The sequence below is a fragment of the Phyllobates terribilis genome, unplaced genomic scaffold (assembly GCF_046119375.1).
Source record: "Phyllobates terribilis strain yellow unplaced genomic scaffold, ASM4611937v1 Scaffold_9__5_contigs__length_417890890, whole genome shotgun sequence".
Classification (NCBI taxonomy): Eukaryota; Metazoa; Chordata; class Amphibia; order Anura; family Dendrobatidae; genus Phyllobates; species Phyllobates terribilis.
This window is the reverse complement of record NW_027362769.1, coordinates 291,034,397-291,054,144: the sequence shown is the minus strand read 5'-3', so window position 1 is coordinate 291,054,144 and position 19,748 is coordinate 291,034,397. Positions and strand designations below refer to the sequence as shown.

The 19,748-nt window shown below is 38.0% G+C and overlaps 1 protein-coding gene across 1 annotated transcript in view; it reads right to left on the bottom strand.

Annotated features, from left to right (window-relative positions):
* TMEFF2 (transmembrane protein with EGF like and two follistatin like domains 2) overlaps positions 1 to 19,748 on the bottom strand; it is a 1,048,378-nt gene that overhangs the window by 941,513 nt on the left and 87,117 nt on the right. Inside the window, exon 3 of the mRNA XM_073647876.1 lies at positions 14,552 to 14,681. Within this exon, the coding sequence (XP_073503977.1) occupies positions 14,552 to 14,681 (130 nt within the window). The remainder of the gene's footprint in view (positions 1 to 14,551; positions 14,682 to 19,748) is intronic.

Sequence of the window (19,748 nt, the reverse complement as noted above, 5' to 3'; positions counted from 1 at the left end):
TTCCAGCAATGCCAGAAGCTCTCATACTTTTTGTCAGGTAGGGTTTTTTTCTCTCATGCTACCACTTCAGTTGCCAGTTCCATGTATTAGCTTAACACACATTTTGGACACAAGTATAAGTTTAACTGATTTGCAAAAATTTATTATGAAATGTAGCCAAACAGCAAAAAATATGCAATCAACCAGAAATTCTAGGGATAGTTCACAAGATGACCAAAAAGGATAATATAACACCATCTTACCTGTAATACTGGTGTGTCATGTATGTGTCTCCAGTTTGACAATTTAAACATGTGTGCCAAAACTGACTTTCACAGTTAAATGTCTAATTTTATAAATTGTTTGCAGATTTTTGGCTAAAGTATATTAATTTCCCCTGTCCAAGGCAACATAACAACAAATGCCATGAGTTAGGAGCACGGTCTAAAATTGCTGCAAAAGCCCACATTATAGTTGTGGGGTATGTATTTGCCAACAAATTGGTTGGTATTTACACTCATGGAATGGAAATTGCGGTAAAGATTAAGCATTTTTTGCAGTGAACACTTTCAGAAATTGTGCTAGTAAAATAATTATGCATTCAATTACCCTTCTTTTGTTTTCATTTTGTAGACTTTTTTGGTTTAAATTTTTTTGCCTTAAGCAAAAATTCTGTATCCCTAAAAAACTATGTAGATGCATATGAACATATATGGAAAGTAATTTGCGGCAACAGGCAGCAGTACTGCTGTGGCAAATATGCTTGTGAAATTCGTCTAGTAAAAAATAAAAGTTAAGCCAAAACTGAACCTTCTTTGTATTTTTTATGTATATTTTTTGTTTAAATTCTGCCCCTTTAACAAAAATGTTGTGACCCTAAAAAGCTATGTTGCAGACAGGCACACGCATGGAAAATGATTTGCTGCAACAGCCAGTAGTAGAGATAAGTGAATTTCAATTCAAATTTACTGACTTTGTCGAATTTCCCCCCGAAATTTGATTTGTGGTGAATAAGTCTGCACAAATCTCAATACTGGAAAGCTTATAACTGTTTGGAAAATACAAAAAGTGGTAGAGAAGAGAGAGAACCTTCCTGCCATAGTAGCTTACTTATTACATATGAGAGAGACCTCACTAATCCTACCAGCTTAGACTTCACAGGGGAGAGATTCACCAAAAGAGAGGAAGAAAATTGTAGCATGCCTCAGTTTGATCCGATATTCAGATCGCACTCGGCCGTGCAAGTCATTGAGTGTGTTGAAAACATTGGACAGCACTCAGGTGACATCTGAGTGCAGTCCGATTTCCATGCACTGACAGAATGGAGAAGATGGAGTTTTTTCCCATCTTCTGCTTATCCGAGAAAATCGGGGCACGCTATGCTCATACTTTGATCCAACTCTGATCAGAGTGTAATTTGCATAATCAGCCCAATTCTCCCGGATGACAGAATGTACGCTTGCGTGTCTCTAGCCTACCACAGATCATTCAATTAATAATCACACTGACTATGCAGGTACAGCACCTTCCTATCACTTGAATCTGTAGAATATTATTCACAGACCTACACTACCACTCCCATTTTCAATGTGCTTCAGTATTGTAGTAGTACAACACAATCAGATTTAGGTCTTTTTCTATCCCTATGTGATGAACTGTGCAATCTGATCTCCTATCCCTATACTACAAATTCCTATAAAAGGCACTGCTTGGCTAGCCCACACTTCTTTTAGTAACTCTGATAGTCCCTCCTGATTAGCTGCGCTAGACCATGTGAAGTGATGGCTGCAAGGCCCGCCATGCCTGATGTAATTAACCCGCTCTCTGGCTCTTGCAGTTTTCCGTAATATGTGATATGATATGGCATTTTTTTCTACATTTTGCAATACTTTCTGGCTTATTTTATGGATAATCCATAAGTTTATATATTTAAAAAAATAAAAAAACAAGAGAAAAATCTCTACCTCACAAAATGTTTGTGCTGCAAAAATATTTTTTTTTTCACATTTCCTTGTTGTAGTAGTCCAATATGAGACCCGTGCATGCCACATGAATATCGCTGTTGGTTATCACTTGTTAACTAGTGATGAGCGAGTATGTTCAGTTAATCCTTTTGGCGAGTATGCTCGGACGAGTACCGAGTATCTTCAGCATGCTCGATGATGTCTGAATCATTCCCGTGAGCATGATTTGCGACTGTTTGACAGCTTTAACCGGTTCCCGACCGCCCACTGTACATAAACGTCCGCGCTGCCTGGGCTCTGTGCAGCGCAGACGTTTAAAAAAGGTGGGTGGTCTCGCAGCGCTCAGGACCCCGATGGTCCTGCAAGCACTGCGATTCCGGTGCAGAGCGTTAGCTCTGACAGGGAACATCATCGGGACCTGATTGGATCAGGTCCCAGTGATGTTAACCCTTTGCTGTCTTCTTTATGCTGCGATCTATAGTGATCGCGGCATATAGGAGACAGCAGGAGGAGAGGGGGTCGTCTTACTTACCTCTCCAAAGACCTCCGATTCCTTCCAGGACCTGGGGTTGCTATGGCAGCTGGAGGTCACATGACCGCCTCCAGCTCTGCCATATATGGTGTCCTGTCTGGCTCAGCTGCAGCTGAGCCAGACAGGAGACTCTGACTGAAACAGTCAGGGAAGATCTCATGTAATGTAATATATGTCTATTCAGAAAAATAAAAATTAATGTCCCATACAGGGACTAAGTAAAAATGTAAAAAAAAGTAAAAAAAAAAAGTTTTTAAACTGTTAAAAAAAAAAATCACAAAATAAATAAATAAAATATTAAACCGATAAATCCGTATATTTTTACAAAACCAAAAAAAGAACACATATTTGGTATCGCCACGTCCAAAACAACCCGAGCTATAAAACTGTCACACTAATTAACTCCTTCTGTGCACACCATAATAAAAATAAATAAAAAACGGAGCAAAAAAATATGCTTTTTCATCATATCGCCAAACAAAAAGTGAAAAAAAATGCGATCAAAAAGCAAAATAGAAATAACAATGGTACCGCTGAAAACGTCATCTTGTTCCGCAAAAAACAAGCTGCCATACAGCTCCATCAGCCGAAAAATAAAAAAGTTATAGTGCTCAGAATAAAGCAATGCAAAAAAAATATTTTTTTCTATAAATTTGTTTTATTGTGTAAAAGCGCCAAAACATAAAAAAAAATACAGTAAGTGTAGTATCGCTGTAAATGTACTGACCCGAAGAATAACGCTGCCTGATCACTTTTACCACACGCAGAATGGCATAAAAAAAAACTCAAAGAACAATTCCTGAATTGTTGGTTTTTGTTCATTTTACCTCCCAAAAAACGGAATAAAAAGCGATCAAAAAATGTCACGTACCCAAAAATGGTACCAATAAAAATGTCAACTCGTCCCGCAAAAAACAAGCCATCACATGACTGTCGGCCGAAATATGGAAAAATTATAGCTCTCAAAATATGGTGATGCAAAAACTAGATTTTGCAAAAAAAAGCGTCTTTTAGTGTGTGACAGCTGTCAGTCATAAAAACCCGATATAAATCTGGTATCTCTGTAATCGCACCGACCCGAAGAATAAAGTAATCTCATCACTTATATCGCACGAGGAGCGGCATAAAAAATAAATAAAACCAATTCTTCACCTGCTACTGATTTGTTTATTATGTCTCCGAAAGATCGCAGTAAGGCTCTGCTCACATTTATCCTGCGCTCTGCGATGAGCACTTACACCAGAGTTTCCATGTAAATCTCTGAAATACGTGATTCAGCCAGAACCCATGACGGAAGATTCCCTGTAATGAGGCAGATATAGGCCACTGTGGACGCCGTCTAGCCTGGGATCCCACGTTGTCATTTGTTTTAGGCGTGCATAAAAGTGCGGTTGGCCACAGTTTTGTGCACTTCTGAAAAAAAGGACACCGCTAAACAGAGGCCAGACGGAGTCCAGAGTAACTCTGCTGCCTCATTACAGTGAATGGATCCCGCAGGGGTTTCATCTGAATTATATCACTTGGAAATTTAGATGGAAACCCCGATGTAAGTGCTCAGCCTAGAGCGCCGGATAAATGTTACATAAAATGTTCCCAATAAAAGCTTCAACTAAGTCCTCAAAAAAAGCTAGTCCCCACTCAGGTCCGTCATCTATTAAAAATATAAGGGACTTCCAAGTTACTGGTAGCAGAAAGGCTCTGGAAAAGCGAAATGGCCCTTGCCCCCCAAAAGAAATTCAGAAAATTTTGTGCTCCCAAATCCAAATGCCTATTCTATAATAATTTGTTCTCCAATTGTCAAATAGCACTCCGTCCCCCCCAGATCTCGCCGTATGGCTGAGCGGTACGATACAGCCACATATGGGGTATTGCCACTTTTAGAAGAAATTGTGTGACACATTTCGGCACCATTTTTACACATTGCCCTGTGTGAAAATGTAAAATCTGAGGGTAAAACATTTTTTTGTGGTAAAAATATAATTATGCTTTTTTCACTGTCCAATGGTATAAATTAAAAAATTAAAAAATACTCACTACTTCCCCAGATGAATTCCCTGAGAGGTGTAGTTTACGAAATGGGGTCACTTGTGGGGGTTTCTGCTGTTTCGGCATGTCAGCGACTCTTCAAATGTGACATGGTGTCTGCCACCTATCCCAGCCAACATAGCGCTCCTTTCTCTTCCGAACCCTGCCGTACACCAAAGCAGTGGTTTTCCCCCACATATGGGGTATCTGCGTACTCAGGAGAAATTGCACAACAAATTTCATGGTGCAATTTATCCTGTTACCCTTATGATAATGCAAAATTAAGGGATGAAAAACGGTTTTGTGGGAAAAATGTGAAAATTTTATTCTTCCAGCTCAATATTATAATCTTCTGTGAAGCACCTTGGGGTTCAAGGTGCTCACCACACATCTAGATAACTTCCCTAAGGGGTCTAGTTTCCAAAATGGTGTCACTTGTGGGGGGTTTCCACTGTTTAGGCACATCAGGGGCTCCCCAAATGCAACATGGCGTCCGCTAATTATTCAAACAAATTTTACATTCAAAAAGTCAAATGGCGCTCCTTCCCTTTCAAACCCTGCCGTGCGCCCAAACAGTGGTTTGCCTCCACATATGGGGTATCAGCGTGTTCAGGAGAAATTGAACAACAAATTTCATAGTACAATTTTTCTATTACCCTTAAGATAATGCAAAATTAAGGGATGAAAAAAGTTTTTGTGGGAAAAATGTGAAAATTTTATTTTTACAGCTCAATATTATAAACTTCTGTGAAGCACCTTGGGGTTCAAGGTGCTCACCACACATCTAGATAAGTTCCCTAAGGGGTCTAGTTTCCAAAATGGTGTCACTTGTGGGGGGTTTCCACTGTTTAGGCACCTCAGGAGCTTTCCAAACGCAACATGGCGTCCGCTAATTATTCAGACAAATTTTACATTCAAAAAGTCAAATGGCGCTCCTTCCCTTTCAAACCCTGCCGTGCGCCCAAACAGTGGTTTGCCTCCACATATGGGGTATCAGCGTGTTCAGGAGAAATTGCACAACAAATTTCATGGTGCAATTTTTCCTATTACCCTTATGATAATGCAAAATTAAGGGATGAAAAACGTTTTTGTGGGAAAAATGTGAAAATTTTATTTTTACAGCTCAATATTATAAACTTCTGTGAAGCACCTTGGGGTTCAAGGTGCTCACCACACATCTAGATAAGTTCCCTAAGGGGTCTAGTTTCCAAAATGGTGTCACTTGTGAGGGGTTTCCACTGTTTAGGCACTTCAGGAGCTCTCCAAACGCAACATGGCGTCCGCTAATTATTCAGACAAATTTTACATTCAAAAAGTCAAATGGCGCTCCTTCCCTTTCAAACCCTGCCGTGCACCCAAACAGTGATTTTCCCTCACATATGGGGTATTAGCATGCTCAAGAGAAATTGCACAAAAAAATTTGGGGTCCATTTTTTCCTGTTATCCCTGTGAAAATAGAAAAAATTTGGTCTAAAGTAACATTTTTGTGAAAAAAGTTAAATGTTAATTTTTTTCTTCAACATTCCAAAAATTCCTGTGAAGCACCTGAAGGGTTAATAAAGTTCTTGAATGTGGTTTTGAGCACCTTGAGGGGTGCAGTTTTTAGAATGGTGTCACTTTTTGGTATTTTCTGTCATAAAGACCCCTCAAAGTGACTTCAAATATGATGTTGTCCCTAAAAAAATGTTTTTGTAAATTTTGTTGGAAAAATGAGAAATCGCTGGTCAATTTTAACCCTTATAGCTCCCTAACAAAAAAAAATTTTGGTTCCAAAATTGTGCTGATGTAAAGTAGACATGTGGGAAATGTTATTTATTAACTATTTTGTGTGACATACCTCTCTGATTTAAGGGCATGAAAATTCAAAGTTTGAAAATTGCAAAATTTTCTAAATTTTCGCCAAATTTCCGATTTTTTCCCAAATAAACGCAAGTTATATCGAAGAAATTTTACCGCTATCATGAAGTACAATATGTCACGAAAAAACGGTCTCAGAATCAGGGGAATACGTTGAAGCGTTCCAGAGTAATTACTTCATAAAGTGACAGTGGTCAGAATTGAAAAAATTGGCCCGGTCACGAAGGCAAAAACAGGCTCTGGTGCGATGTGGTTAATACATGTGAGGAATGCTTAAGATACGCTGAAGATACTCGCCGAAAGGGTTAACTGAACATACTCGCTCATCACTATTGTTAACATGTTTTTCTCCAGCCAGATAGATTTAGGTCACTTGGATGTGAATTAAGCTCTATTGTATTAACCCCTTCCCTCCACAGGCAATTTTCATATCTACATTTATATTTTTTCATTTCCTTTATATAGTTTTGAATGACACAATTTATTTTACCACAAAAAGTAAAAGAAAATTGCAAAAAAATCCAAGTGTAGTGAAATGGTGAAAAAAATGCAATTCCACCATCGTTTTTTAGGTTTTATTTTCATTTTATTAATGTTGCAAAAATGACCTGGAAACATGATTCTCCAGGTTAGTACAATTACAGTAGTACCAACTATGATTTTTTACTATTTCACTATTTTTACTATTTATTTATTACATTGGCTTAAAAAAAATTCTGAATTTCTTTAAAAAAAATTGATTTGAGGCGGCATTTTCCCAGATCTGTAACAGTTTTATGTTACCAACAATGGAACTGTGTGCGGGTTATTTTTTGCATGGTGAGCTACTGATTTTATTTACACAATTTTAAGCTACATATTATGTTTTGATCATTTGTTGCATTTTATTGTGTTATTACGGCGACCAAAAAAATGCAGTTGAGTTTTTTTTTCTTCTGTATAATGTTTACCGTTCGGCTTATTAAAATTTATATTTTGATAGATCTGGCTTTTCTGGATGCAGTAATATCAAATATATCTAGTTTTGTTTATTGTTTGCTGGGGAAAAGGGGACTCAAATTGTAATATTCCAAGAAGCATGAAGGGGGTTAAAAAGCTTAAAGCGGGTTAAATACAGAACTAGCAAACTTTTGAGCGTTATATACGTCTTTTCCTGATGATTTGATGCTTTGGGAAAATTTGTCAAAACTGGCAAATTTGAATTTTGAAATATTCACTCATCTCTATTTATCTCATCTCTAATAATAATTTTAAGTTGACGGTGCTTCAGTAAAACAGGTCAAATCATAGTCATTTTACCTGTATTTCCTGCTTTTGATGTGAACCAGTCAAAAAGAAAATTTGGGGTTCTGCTTGAAAAAATTTGTAAAACGATTTGAGTTATTTCAAATGCTGAATTTTATTGAATTTTACTGGCATTGCAAAAAGGAAAGCAATGACATTGTGCTGGAGAACAAGTCTATGATATTTTCACAACTCTGCCTGATTAAGGTGAGAACAATGACTGAGTTAAGCAGCCTTAGGACCCTTCATATATCCGTGTTTGCAGTACGTGTGGCATCCATTTTTTTTAACGGATGACGTGGATTGTCTTACCCTTTTCCTGCCCCTGAAGGAGTCTGCATCCCAGAACCGGCCAACTTACCTGAGCCACCAAGGTCTGAACCCAGGCTGTGGCCTTTACCGCTGGGATTCCTGCGAACTGCAGATGGGAGAGTCAGGATCCAGCTAGGCTGTTTGTAAGAGAGGAGGATGTAAGCCATGTCCAGGGCTGGAGACATGCTAACTGGCCCACTAGTCGCAACACACCGAAAGTTGGTATCCTGGGGGGAGGTCGTTATGCATGACCGGGGACGGAGAAGGGGGTCCGTAGAGGAGTTTGGGAACCGTCATCACATCTTATTCAACAAGCAGGCAGTAGAAACTGAATACTTGCCTCGAAGGTGGCAGGAAATAACGGCAGGAAGCAGGGTCACATTCCTCAAAATGGTGGAACGACATCGCTGGTATGCAGAGGGTGTGATTCCAGAAGGCAGGGAGCAGGATGTACTCTTATTGTGAAATGAATGGGCCTGGGAGAGGCTCCTCAAGGCGGCTTAAGCCGGGGCTACCACCCCTGAGAGATTGGACGGTCCTTGGGGTTCCCCACCTCCTATGCGGTAGCAGTTATGTTGCAGGTGACACAGGAGGCTGTTGCCCATTTCTACATGTTGGGGGATCCAGCACTACCTGAAGCCGAGTCACTTGCAGTCCAAGCACCTGGGAATTGGGCTCCAGGGAGCATATGGAGACAATTTCCAGCGACTCCCTGAGGAAGGAGGGGGAGATAATGTGAATGCCTGAATCCAAAATGGCGGCCGTAAGTAAAGTGCGGCCTTAAGACTTAGCTGTGCCAGTTGCACGGGAAGGAGCCACTTAAAGGGAACTATTCCGTGTTTCTGAGAGAAGATGCCCTAAAGTGTGCCAGGGACCCCAGGAGGCTGGCTACGAAGGCCATAGTGTTTTGTGTTCCCCCTCCCGCCTCCAGTTGGTTTTACTCATGTTGGGTACCCCCCTGCTGGGACTGTAAACTCTTAAAGGGCCAGAATGGAAACAGTTGACCAAAGGATCGAGCCGATCAGGACTGTATTAATTGCATCCTTGTCTTAAAGGATGGATAAGGGACTGTATGTACTGTGCTCCAGGACTACTGGAGCTGTTGCTGTGTTGGCCAATTGGCCTGTAAGTGCAAAGAACTTAGACTCGTTGTTTGGGTTTCCAAATTGATGAGACCAGGGTTATGTAGACCCATGAAGGAGCTGGAATATGCCCATGGACTGTCGGGAAACTGTAATGTGTGGGCCCAAGGGCCCTTGTTTTCTGGAACATGGACTTGGATGGACATTTTTCTGTGGTTCTGAGAGAACTGCTTAATTAAAGTTTTGCGCAGGAGAAGGACATGGTATGACACATCAAACTTATTGAGAATTTCATAAGAAAAACAATGGTGTGCTTGGTTTTAACGTAACTTTATTCTTTCATAAGTTTTTTACAAGTTTTGACCACTTGTAAAATGTGTTCAAAGTGCTGCCCATTGTGTTGGATTGTCAATGCAACCCTCTTCTCCCACTCTTGACACACTGATAGCAACACCGCAGAAGAAATGCTAGCACAGGTTTCCAGTATCCGTTGTTTCAGATGCTGCACATCTCGAATCTTCACAGCATAGACAATTGCCTTCAGATGACCCCAAAGATAAAAGTCTAAGGGGGTCAGATCGGGAGACCTTGGTGGCCATTTAACTGGCCCACGACGACCAATCCACTTTCCAGGAAACTGTTCATGTAGGAATGCTCGGGCCTGACACCCATAATGTGGTGGTGCACCATCTTGTTGGAAAAGCTCAGGGAACCTGCCATCTTCAGTGCATAAAGAGGGCAACACATCATGTAGCAATTTCAGATATCCAGTGGCATTGAGGTTTCCATTGATGAAGAATGGCCCCACTATCTTTGTACCCCATATACCACACCATACCATCAAGATACGAGATGTGCAGCATCTGAAACAACGGATACTGGAGGCCTGTGCTAGCATTTCTTCTGCGGTGTTGCTATCAGTGTATCAAGAGTGGGGGAAAAGCTCCTAAGTACGCACACAAAGTAGAATAAAAAGACTGAAAGAGTGCATTCAATAGAAAGTCATAGACCCATACACGTTCTATTGAATTCATACTCTGCTCTGTGTATGCGTACTTGCAGAAGCTGAGCGCTACAGTCTCCTGAACTGCTCACCTCTAAGAACTCTTGTGTGAGTGATCGGTGCGTGTCTCAGAACACAATTAAAGGGCCTGTAACATAGAAAAAACTACAATAAAAATTGACATACTCTTTCCAATTACAAATGAAAAATTTGAATACTACAGAGGTTCTTCAATTTAGACAATCAAAACAGTCACAGTCGGAAAGCATTGTTGTATATATAACATGAAGGCATAGCCCTCACCGGATTCTTCTTACCTCTGCCCATTTTGGTGGAGCTGCTTTAAAACTGGTGTGAAAATGCTAAAAGTTGAAACTTTTTGTGCAACTTCTCATTGTAAAGAAAATTACACCTTTTCAAAGCGTTTTACACCAGTTATCTGATGTTAACAGCTTTGATGTTTGGGGTCATTCTATGTATAGTAGTACACTTCAGACATACTTCTCAGCAGCAATGCTACAGTGTCTCTTTTGAGTCATGTGAAGCAGTTAAAGCACCACTCCAGCGTTTTTTTTATTGCACTGCTGGAGTGAAGCTTTAAATGTAAGTCCCCTTCCCCCATCTGATTCTCACCTTCTGCCACTTTTATCTGTTTCCAGCTTTGCTCCCATTGGTCTCCGGTAAAAAGTGACCTGCGGTCACAGCTCCAGTGTTTCATGGAGCTGCACAGAGGTAACTTTTCAATACAAGTCTGTGAGAGCCTCGTTCTGGTTTCAATCTGGCTCTCATAGACTTGTATTGAGGCCGTGTGACATAGCTTCTGACTTCCGGCCAGTCAGAAGCAGCGTTCACAAGATGGTGTGGGGGGACCGGAACGGCACCGAAAAAATGGTGAAGACGCCGGAGGGTGAGTATATGACCGGGGCAGGGGGCTTACATTTAAAGCGCCACTCCAGCGCTGAAAGAAAAAAAAATGCTGGAGTGGTGATTAAATAGCATAAACATTTCTTGTGTATGATACATCCTGCAGAAATCCTTAACTCTTTCAAATAAAATTGCACATTGATCAGTTGATGCAACCTCACGTGTGCATTTGATTCTACAGAATTCTAATAAAATTCTGACATATTTATGTATCACAATTAATTTTTTAATCTTAAAGAGTAACTGTCATTTTTAAAAAAATAAAATAGTACATGTGAAATGAAGAATCTTTGCAATATATGTTTTTAGAGAAATCTGCTTCTTTCTCTTCTTGGACTGTCCTTCCATTCTCAATATTCTCAATTCATGGGTAAAATCTGTCTTATGGAAATACATATTTTCACATTACTGAGGTACAAGAAGGCCATTGCTGCTCATCAGATTATATGTACAGGGGAGGTGGAGGGAGATGCTTGAGGCAAACACAGACATTCTGCTGTCAGTCCTCCTGAAACAACAACAAGGCCAAAGCTCCACTATCTGTATTTCATCAGTATTTGGACAGTATTTTTTCTCAGGAGTGGGAGTCAAAACCAGGAGTGGGTGATAAATGCAGAATTGGTGACTTGTTTCTTTTATACCTTTTCTCTGATTGTTCTTCATCAGGTTTTGGTTTCCACTCCTGAGAAAAAATACTGACCGAATACTGACAAAATACTGATAGTCGGGCCATGGCCTAATGCTTTCAATTGGATATTATAGGCTTGAATTATGTCAAGACTAGGGTCCAAGTCTAAGACAAATTTTTGGCATATGTGTGATGCTTAAAGATTTTAGAGACTGAAATGTGGTATTTCATTGTTTCAACCACTTCTGCAAGAGGTGCTATCCCAAGATGACATTTTTTGCCAGCATGAAACACAAGGATTTGAAACAAAAATTGAACAGATTCCTTAGACAGCTGCATATTTCAACAGGCACATCAAACCCCTGAGTATTCCAGAAACTCTGTCAATACCCCACTTGTTAATTATTTAATTTCAAGAGAAAGGGTAAAGAGATAAGAATGGTACCTAGACCTACTGGCAAATTATCATCACCAAACTATACTGAACCAATTCAAGTCACACAAAACAAAGGTACCATGATTACTGTGAAGAAACATTGATGTCAGGTCACAAGAAATGGGTCTTATTTCAATAAGTTTCTAGGCAACGAGGAGTACATGTGTGAGGAACACAGAAGAGTCAGATGAAAATGACCTCCTTCTGATACAAATTTTGTCCTGAATTCATCCACTGAATTGAATTCTGCTCTTGCTTTAGAATTATTATCAACAACCACCTCAGAGAACATACAGCCCGTATTGGGTAATCAGATGGTTTAACACTAATTCAAATGAACGTGTCAAAGTTTACCAGGTCACCACATAAAGTTCTTCAGTAAATACTTTAAATGTAAGTGAACTTTGAATTATAGTTCTTATGTTTGCAGTTCTGTTTGCTGTTCATTTTAGTGTCAAGAGGTGGGTCCCAGACTTGTGATCATGCTATAAACGTGTGAAACAGAAGCACTCCTTTAACACTTGTGCATAAACCCTGACATATACAGCTAAAAAGATCATTTAAACTCCCCCTTCAAATGTTATAAGTAACAAAGTGTTTATTTCATCTTGCCCAATTATACAGTATTTGTTTCTTATATATAAAATACACATAAAGGATATTGTCCTGGTCAACAGAACTTCTGTCTACATTGTACTTTACGTTTTATTTCGAAACGCTGAAGATACTCGGAAAACACCCGAGCATGCTCGTAAATCTCGAGTAACAAGCATGCTTGCTCATCACTAATGACCTCAAAATGCTTGTGAGATTTTCAGAGAAAAGGTAAAATTTCCTGGACTCCTAGATGAGTTTGAATATGTCTTAGGTACCAGCCAAATCCATGTATGGGATGCAAAAAATGTATGGCGGGAACAGGTAAGAGGAGTGAGGCAAATGAGAATACATACTATACTTAGTATGTCCTCCCAAGCACTTGGCTTAAAGTTTACAAGTATGTTTTATACCTTTACAGCACCACACCCTTTACAGTACTCAAGTGTTCTCTTTGCCACCATCCTAAATTTGAAATATATTTCTTTCTGCTTTCTCTTTCTCAGAGAAAGCACTACCAATCCCATCAATTAATCAGATTTGACTCATATGAACAGCTAGAACCAGTACCAACTCTGCTGGAAAGGACTGCATGAAGGAATACATTTCTGCTACCTAGTCGCCATGCTGAGAGCCTATCTAGAACAGTCTGAAATCTCTAGTGCCTGTTGAGTGTTACAAGCATAACACCACTGCTTGAGGTTGAAAAAGCTTTTACCATTGTCTGATTCACACTAGTAATGTAAGCAGCAGCTATAGTAGGACATTTAGTGATTTTTCTAGACAAGATGTAGGTCTTTAGAAATGAGGGGGTGATTTTTACAGTAATTAGAAAGTAATAACATATAGTCATGTTTATATATTTTACTATACATACTGTAAATAAATATTGTATATGTTTTAATTATGTGCCAGGGAAGGCATACTTAGCACTCTATACAAATACTATGTCATTAAAGTGGACCTGTCATTTCTCATGAATTGTCTGTTATAGGTACTGTTTGTATTCCCCATACAATAACAATTCATCTTTTTTCCATAATTCTGCTTTCTGTTATACAGCACCTTTGCTATTTCTCCTAGAAATGTATGACTAAATTGGCCTCCTTTGTGAAACAAGTGTGTGTCCCTACACAATCTAACTGTGTCAGACTGCAGGGACTCATCTCCAACTGAATATATCCAGCTGTCAACTTATTCACAAATTAGAGTAAGAATAATAGATGGGTACAATAGAAAGTTCTAAGAAAAGATGTTCCAAGATTGTCATTTCCTGAAAAATATAATTCTAGAATTTTTTTTCTAAAACAGTCATGAGTAGAAATGAGTGGACCCGTAAAAGTTCGGGTTCTAGTACCCAACCCATTCAGTTCATGTACAGTTCTTGAACCAGAACCCCATTGAAAATAGTAGGAGCCTGAACTTTTCAGCTTTAAAAAATCTCTCTCCTTCCAACGGACTTCCCCTGGAACTCCAAACATTGCAACAGACTTCCACGGAAAGTCCCTGTTCGTCGTTTAGTAGGGAACACTAACTGACCGGTATGAACCCCGAACTTTTAAGATCAGGTCACTGATATCTGGTGATGAGTAGTAGCAGGTCCTGTTTGAACATACAGTACATAAGTAGTTTGACTAAAAGTACAGAGCACATTTAATTAATGTAATAGATTTTTATGACATCTATAAGTCTTGTCCCTATTTACATAGTTTTTTTCACATCAGACTGTTCACCTTCCATGAAGAACAGTGCTAATATAACTTTCTGCCTTACCCAGCATGGTTTTTCCTTTGCACATAAAATACTCAATAAAACAAATACAAATAAATAGTATTCCATATAAAGCTAAGTGTAAAATAAAGTGTAATAAAACAAATTCAGCAGCATCGTCATGCATACCGTATGCTGCACATAACATTGAAGTAACATACCTGTTACACATGAACCTTCAGACACCACCAGTATTTCACTTTGCTGTTTGCAGGCAGCTCCTCTTAAGTAGCATTCATTTCGGTAAGTGACTCCATTTGAACCACACACGGGGATGTAATCATGCTGACACTGAAGGAAACAAGAAAAGCCTCTTTACTATTTTGCATCGTTATCAATCCTTTCATTTTGCATGTGCACTTATATGTGCATATCTGTGTGTGCCTATATTGTTTCATTTACTGAAAACAGCCCTGTACTTTCACGATATATATGACCATCTCTGTGCTTAACCAGCAGTTCTGGATGCATAGTTGGCCTACTGGGAAAACAGAAGAAACCATTTGCATATTTCTGTCATCAGTTCTTTAAATGAGAATTAGGTCCCCAATTTTTCAGTTTTGCAAAGCAGTGCAATTTCACAGTACAGACTTAGAGATACCTTGAATCATAATAAAGTTTTTATTCCTATTTACTGCAGAGGATTTTTTTAACCATTCTCACAGAATTTGTTCAAAGCCAAAGTAATTCCATTTATTTCCTAAAATCTATATTCTAAAAAAAAAAACAGATTAGTTTGTCCTAGATTTCAATTGTAAGGCTAAACTGTGATTGCTAGGGCTCATACACGATTGATTTTCTCGAATGAGTGGTATTCATGGTTTTCCCGTATAGCACTCATACTAATATTTTATGGGGCTGTGCACATGTCCGATTTTTTTAAGTGGGCCAAGTGGTTGGTGGAAATAATCGGAGACAATCAGCAATCAGCAATGCAAGTCTATGAGTCTATGAAAAAAATTGGACCGCACTCGGATGACATCTGAATTTGGTCTGATTTTCACAGATTAAAAGAATGGAGAAGGTGGAGAACCCTTTTTTTTCTCCTCGTCCAAGAAAAAATAATGCCATTCCTCATCAATAATCAGACCGGTTTTCTCGGATGTGCAGAATTCGGTCATGTGACCCCACCCTTACTATGCTGAAGATTAACTGTTGGATACCTCTATTCCAATTACTGAAATGTAATTCGGGAAGAGGTAACATGGGGGCTTTCTAATATCCATGCTGTCGATAATGGAACTTCCTTTTTCATATCTAGAAGTTACAAATGTAATAATTCCTAAATAACCTGCCGTGGAGTGCAACACCATAGTCATAGCTGCCAGTACACACCACTGGTTTACTTTCTATGCAAGTGACCTTGTTACACAAATCTAAAAAAGTAGAGCACTGTTCTTAGGTACTTTCCTTATATTTCTTAATGTTTGTAATTCTTCTGGTTGCTATCAGTCAATGAAACCATTACTGTTTACATGCAAAGGCTGACATTCTTTCTAGGACTAACACTACTCATAGCTGAAGTTTTTTTGACAATGTATCCAGTATTAGCAATCCTATATAATACAGCTGATTATATCTATCTTCTCTTATGTATGGTAGCAAAAACTTAGCTGTAAGAAATATTTGCAGGTTTTCAGAATTTGGATGTAATCAATATTGTTCGTAGTCACTGGCAGCATGCAAGGATAGTTAAAATGACAACAAAAAAAATAAAGTATAAATTTAGAGATCAGTACATTATGTAGTGATAGAATTTTGTCTAAATATGAAAGGATAACATCTTTATCTGACATTAATTAGATAAAATGATTACTCTCAATATTTCCATATAATTTATTCACTTTGCTTGTTGGAATGATGGCCTAGAATTGCTTTAATTCTGCCGTAATTAATTGCTTTTTCTCAATGAAGTTTGAGATAGAACTTTGACTGGTACACTCCAAAACCCAGATACTGTTTCTTTGAGGGAAAGCTGCTGCATCTTGTATTCAGATGGACTCAATCCAAATCAGTATTTTGTTGTAAGGCCTCATTCAGTTGTCCAGGAATAAAGTTCATGATCTATTAGCGTTTTTCATGGATAGTACTCAATATATTTAATGGAGCTAATAACATGCCTGTGTGTTCTGCAGACCATCCATCAACAAAAGAAAATCACAGGTTCAAGTCCATTGTTGATCCGAGCAAAGGATCAAAATGACCTATGTAAATCTATGGGTCAGTGGAAAATCACTGTCAGCAGACATTGCCATCTGTATGCAATCTGTGTGCTGCTCATTTTTAATATTGCAAAATATGGGAGAAACTTTGAAATACATTTTTTCATGAGACAATCACTAAAGAAACACTGACGCTAAACACTTAAACTCTGACCCAATGAGTTCAAAAACACTGATGAAAATAGGACAATTTTTTTGCTTGGCAGAAAAATCACTGACATTTGGATGAGCAGAAAGCAACTCAAGGAATCACCTGAAATTATTGACCTTACTTGCCTCAATTAAAATGCTTTCATTTTGCAGATTCTCAAAGGAAAGACAACCTACATTTCCAAACACCAACAAGCATATATGATATACTGTATTAATGAAAGAGAATTAGGAAAGTGTCAGAAAGCACAATATTTAATTAACAAAATATATATGCATAGATTTGTTTTATTCATATTTGCAAATTTCATGCAGAAAAAATAAATACACTAAGACATAAAGTACCAAACAATGCAAAAAATTGCCAACCATAAAGAAAAAAAAGAATTGTGCACATTAATCAGCCAAGCCCCTCCAATGATAATGCAAAATATACTCTAACACAGAAATATTGTAAGCAATCAATCAACCCAGATAAATGGTTATTAATAGAAATGAGAATAAAACAAGGGTAGAGCAAACTTTATGAGACTAAAAATAAAAAAAGGCAAGTGAAAGGTTGCACAGAGTCCCACGGGGATCAGTTAGAACTGAGTCAAAAACAAAAGCATTACTAATTTGTATTTAGTTTATTATTTTCACCATAACTTCACAGTTGCGTGATACTGTATAAGCATTTTTTGTAAAAAGTATGTATTTATTTCATACAAGTACAATTGCAAATTTGTAACTTGATAAAAAATATGCTATTTCTTGACAAGGTCATTTTAAGATATTTGTGAAAAATGGTATTCTTGTCCCGCACTTGATCTCCAAATGTTCTAAGTAAAAAAAGACTAAGAACTGTACATACCTGTATTTCTAGGTTTGAAACATACAGGAATTTTTGCAGGATTTCTTGTTTTCAAACTTGTGTTTTGTTTGTATCTTTTTAATGGATTAATAAAGCTTTTTTTTACTTAGAAAATTTGAAGATTGAGAGCTGGACAAGATTACCATTTTTCACGTGTCCTATTGTCCTTCCAACTAAGATTTAGTGTTCGTGCACATCTTGAGAGTTCAATGTTTTTTCCATCAGGTGAGCTGAACATTTCTTCTTTGTGCATATTAGAATATTACAATATATTAATTCTTGAAAACTGAGATGTATTCTTTCTTAGAAATTGTATTTATATGGATAAAGATTTGAATCTTTACGAGAATGAATATAAAAACAGTTGTACAAATAGGAAACATTGAAAAAATGTATGAGCACATAAAACTCTGGTAAAGCTTACAGCAGTACACTGATCTAATACATAAGTGGAGTTTTAGCTTCAAATATGTTCAGGTTGATGTGTTTATGCGTGCCATATATATAAATATAGCAAGACCGGGAAGAACATTTTTCAACTCTCGTCTCTAGAAATTATTAAATTGATATGACGCAAAATGAATTCATGTCAAATTTTAAAATATTTGCAGGTCCCAGAAAATTCAAACAATTTAGTAATAGCCAAAGCGCAAATCGCAAAAGAAAATGCCTAACATCTTTTTAAACAATGAAGAAAATTGCAACAGTAACAGAAGGCTGACACAATTTCAAGCACCCCAAAGTGGGCATCCCCATAAAGCCTTGCTGCTGTCACTTCACATTATATAGCGCAGTCAATCAGGAGGGATTATCAGAGTCTGTATAAAAGCTTAGGTAGGGAATGTAGCAGACATTCTAAGTGATTTTGAGATAGTGAGAGTTTGTTAGAGCTCACAATGCAGCAATGGAAATAGGAAGAGAAAGCCCTAAAATAATGGACAAATACTCCAGACAATAATTTGTTGACTAACTGCAGCAGTGAAGAATATGATAGCAATAATGTAGTAGATAGTAGCTGGCATTTGTCTTGTTGCTTTTGAAGTACAATTACACATTTTTTCTTTATTCATCATGTACTAAAAATCAGAAGCAAGACAGCACAAGATATCTCATGGAGAAAAAATCTGAAATCAGTGTAAAGATAGTATAATCTCTTGTAACAAGCAAGCACACTGAGTTTTTGTATATCTTTTGCAAATGTTTTTTTTTCAGAGGGATTAAATGATTTTTAAAGATGCTAAAGAGAATTCCTTAAAATCCAGACATTTAACAGTGACTATCTAACTCACAAAGTGTGAGTGTTGCAAACTATTTTTTTTGTACATCTGTTTTACTCAACAAATTTAATTCCGTACATGGCTCACTAATACACAGCCCTATTGTAAGTGCTGTCTTTTTGGACATATACTTACCTAGCATGTTAATGGAGGAGGGGTGACAATCACGATTCTGTTGTTTTAATTTTTTTTCTCTTATGTTTGCTGATTGGGTTAATTAATTTAATAATTTGATAGACCAGACTTTTATGGATGCGGTAGTGCCAAATATGTATTTTTATTTTTTTTAATTACTTTACATTTATTGGGGGGAAAAGGCAGCAATGGAATTTCATTTTTTTATTATTATTTTCAAAATCTTTTTTTTTTTTCATTCTTATTTTATTTGTACGTCCCCCTAATGAACCTGAATCTGTGGATATCTGATCGCTTATACCATATACTGTCATACCACAGTAAAACAGTATATAGTGAAAAGCCCAGTTTCTTTTGTAACCTTCGGCTAAGCTTCACACGAGTACCAAGATGTTAGCAACAGGGCCTTCAGTAGGACCAACATAAATTCTATTTAAACATAGCTGTCTGTCAGAGATTGGCAGCAGCATTTGTATGGTTATCAGCAGCCATCAGAGCATAGATCTGGCTTCTGCTGTTAGACACAAATGCTAGCTATATAATATAGCCAGCACCCACCGCATAGAGAGAGCTCAGCTACTGTGCCCACTTACTGTGCTGTAACCTCCACAGTCATAAATAAGTATGTGATTTTGCATTAGAGGGGTTGTCCACTACTAGGACAAGTCCTTCCCAATCTTAGTGTTTGGCCCCGATAAATAAAAGCACCTATGTTCACCTT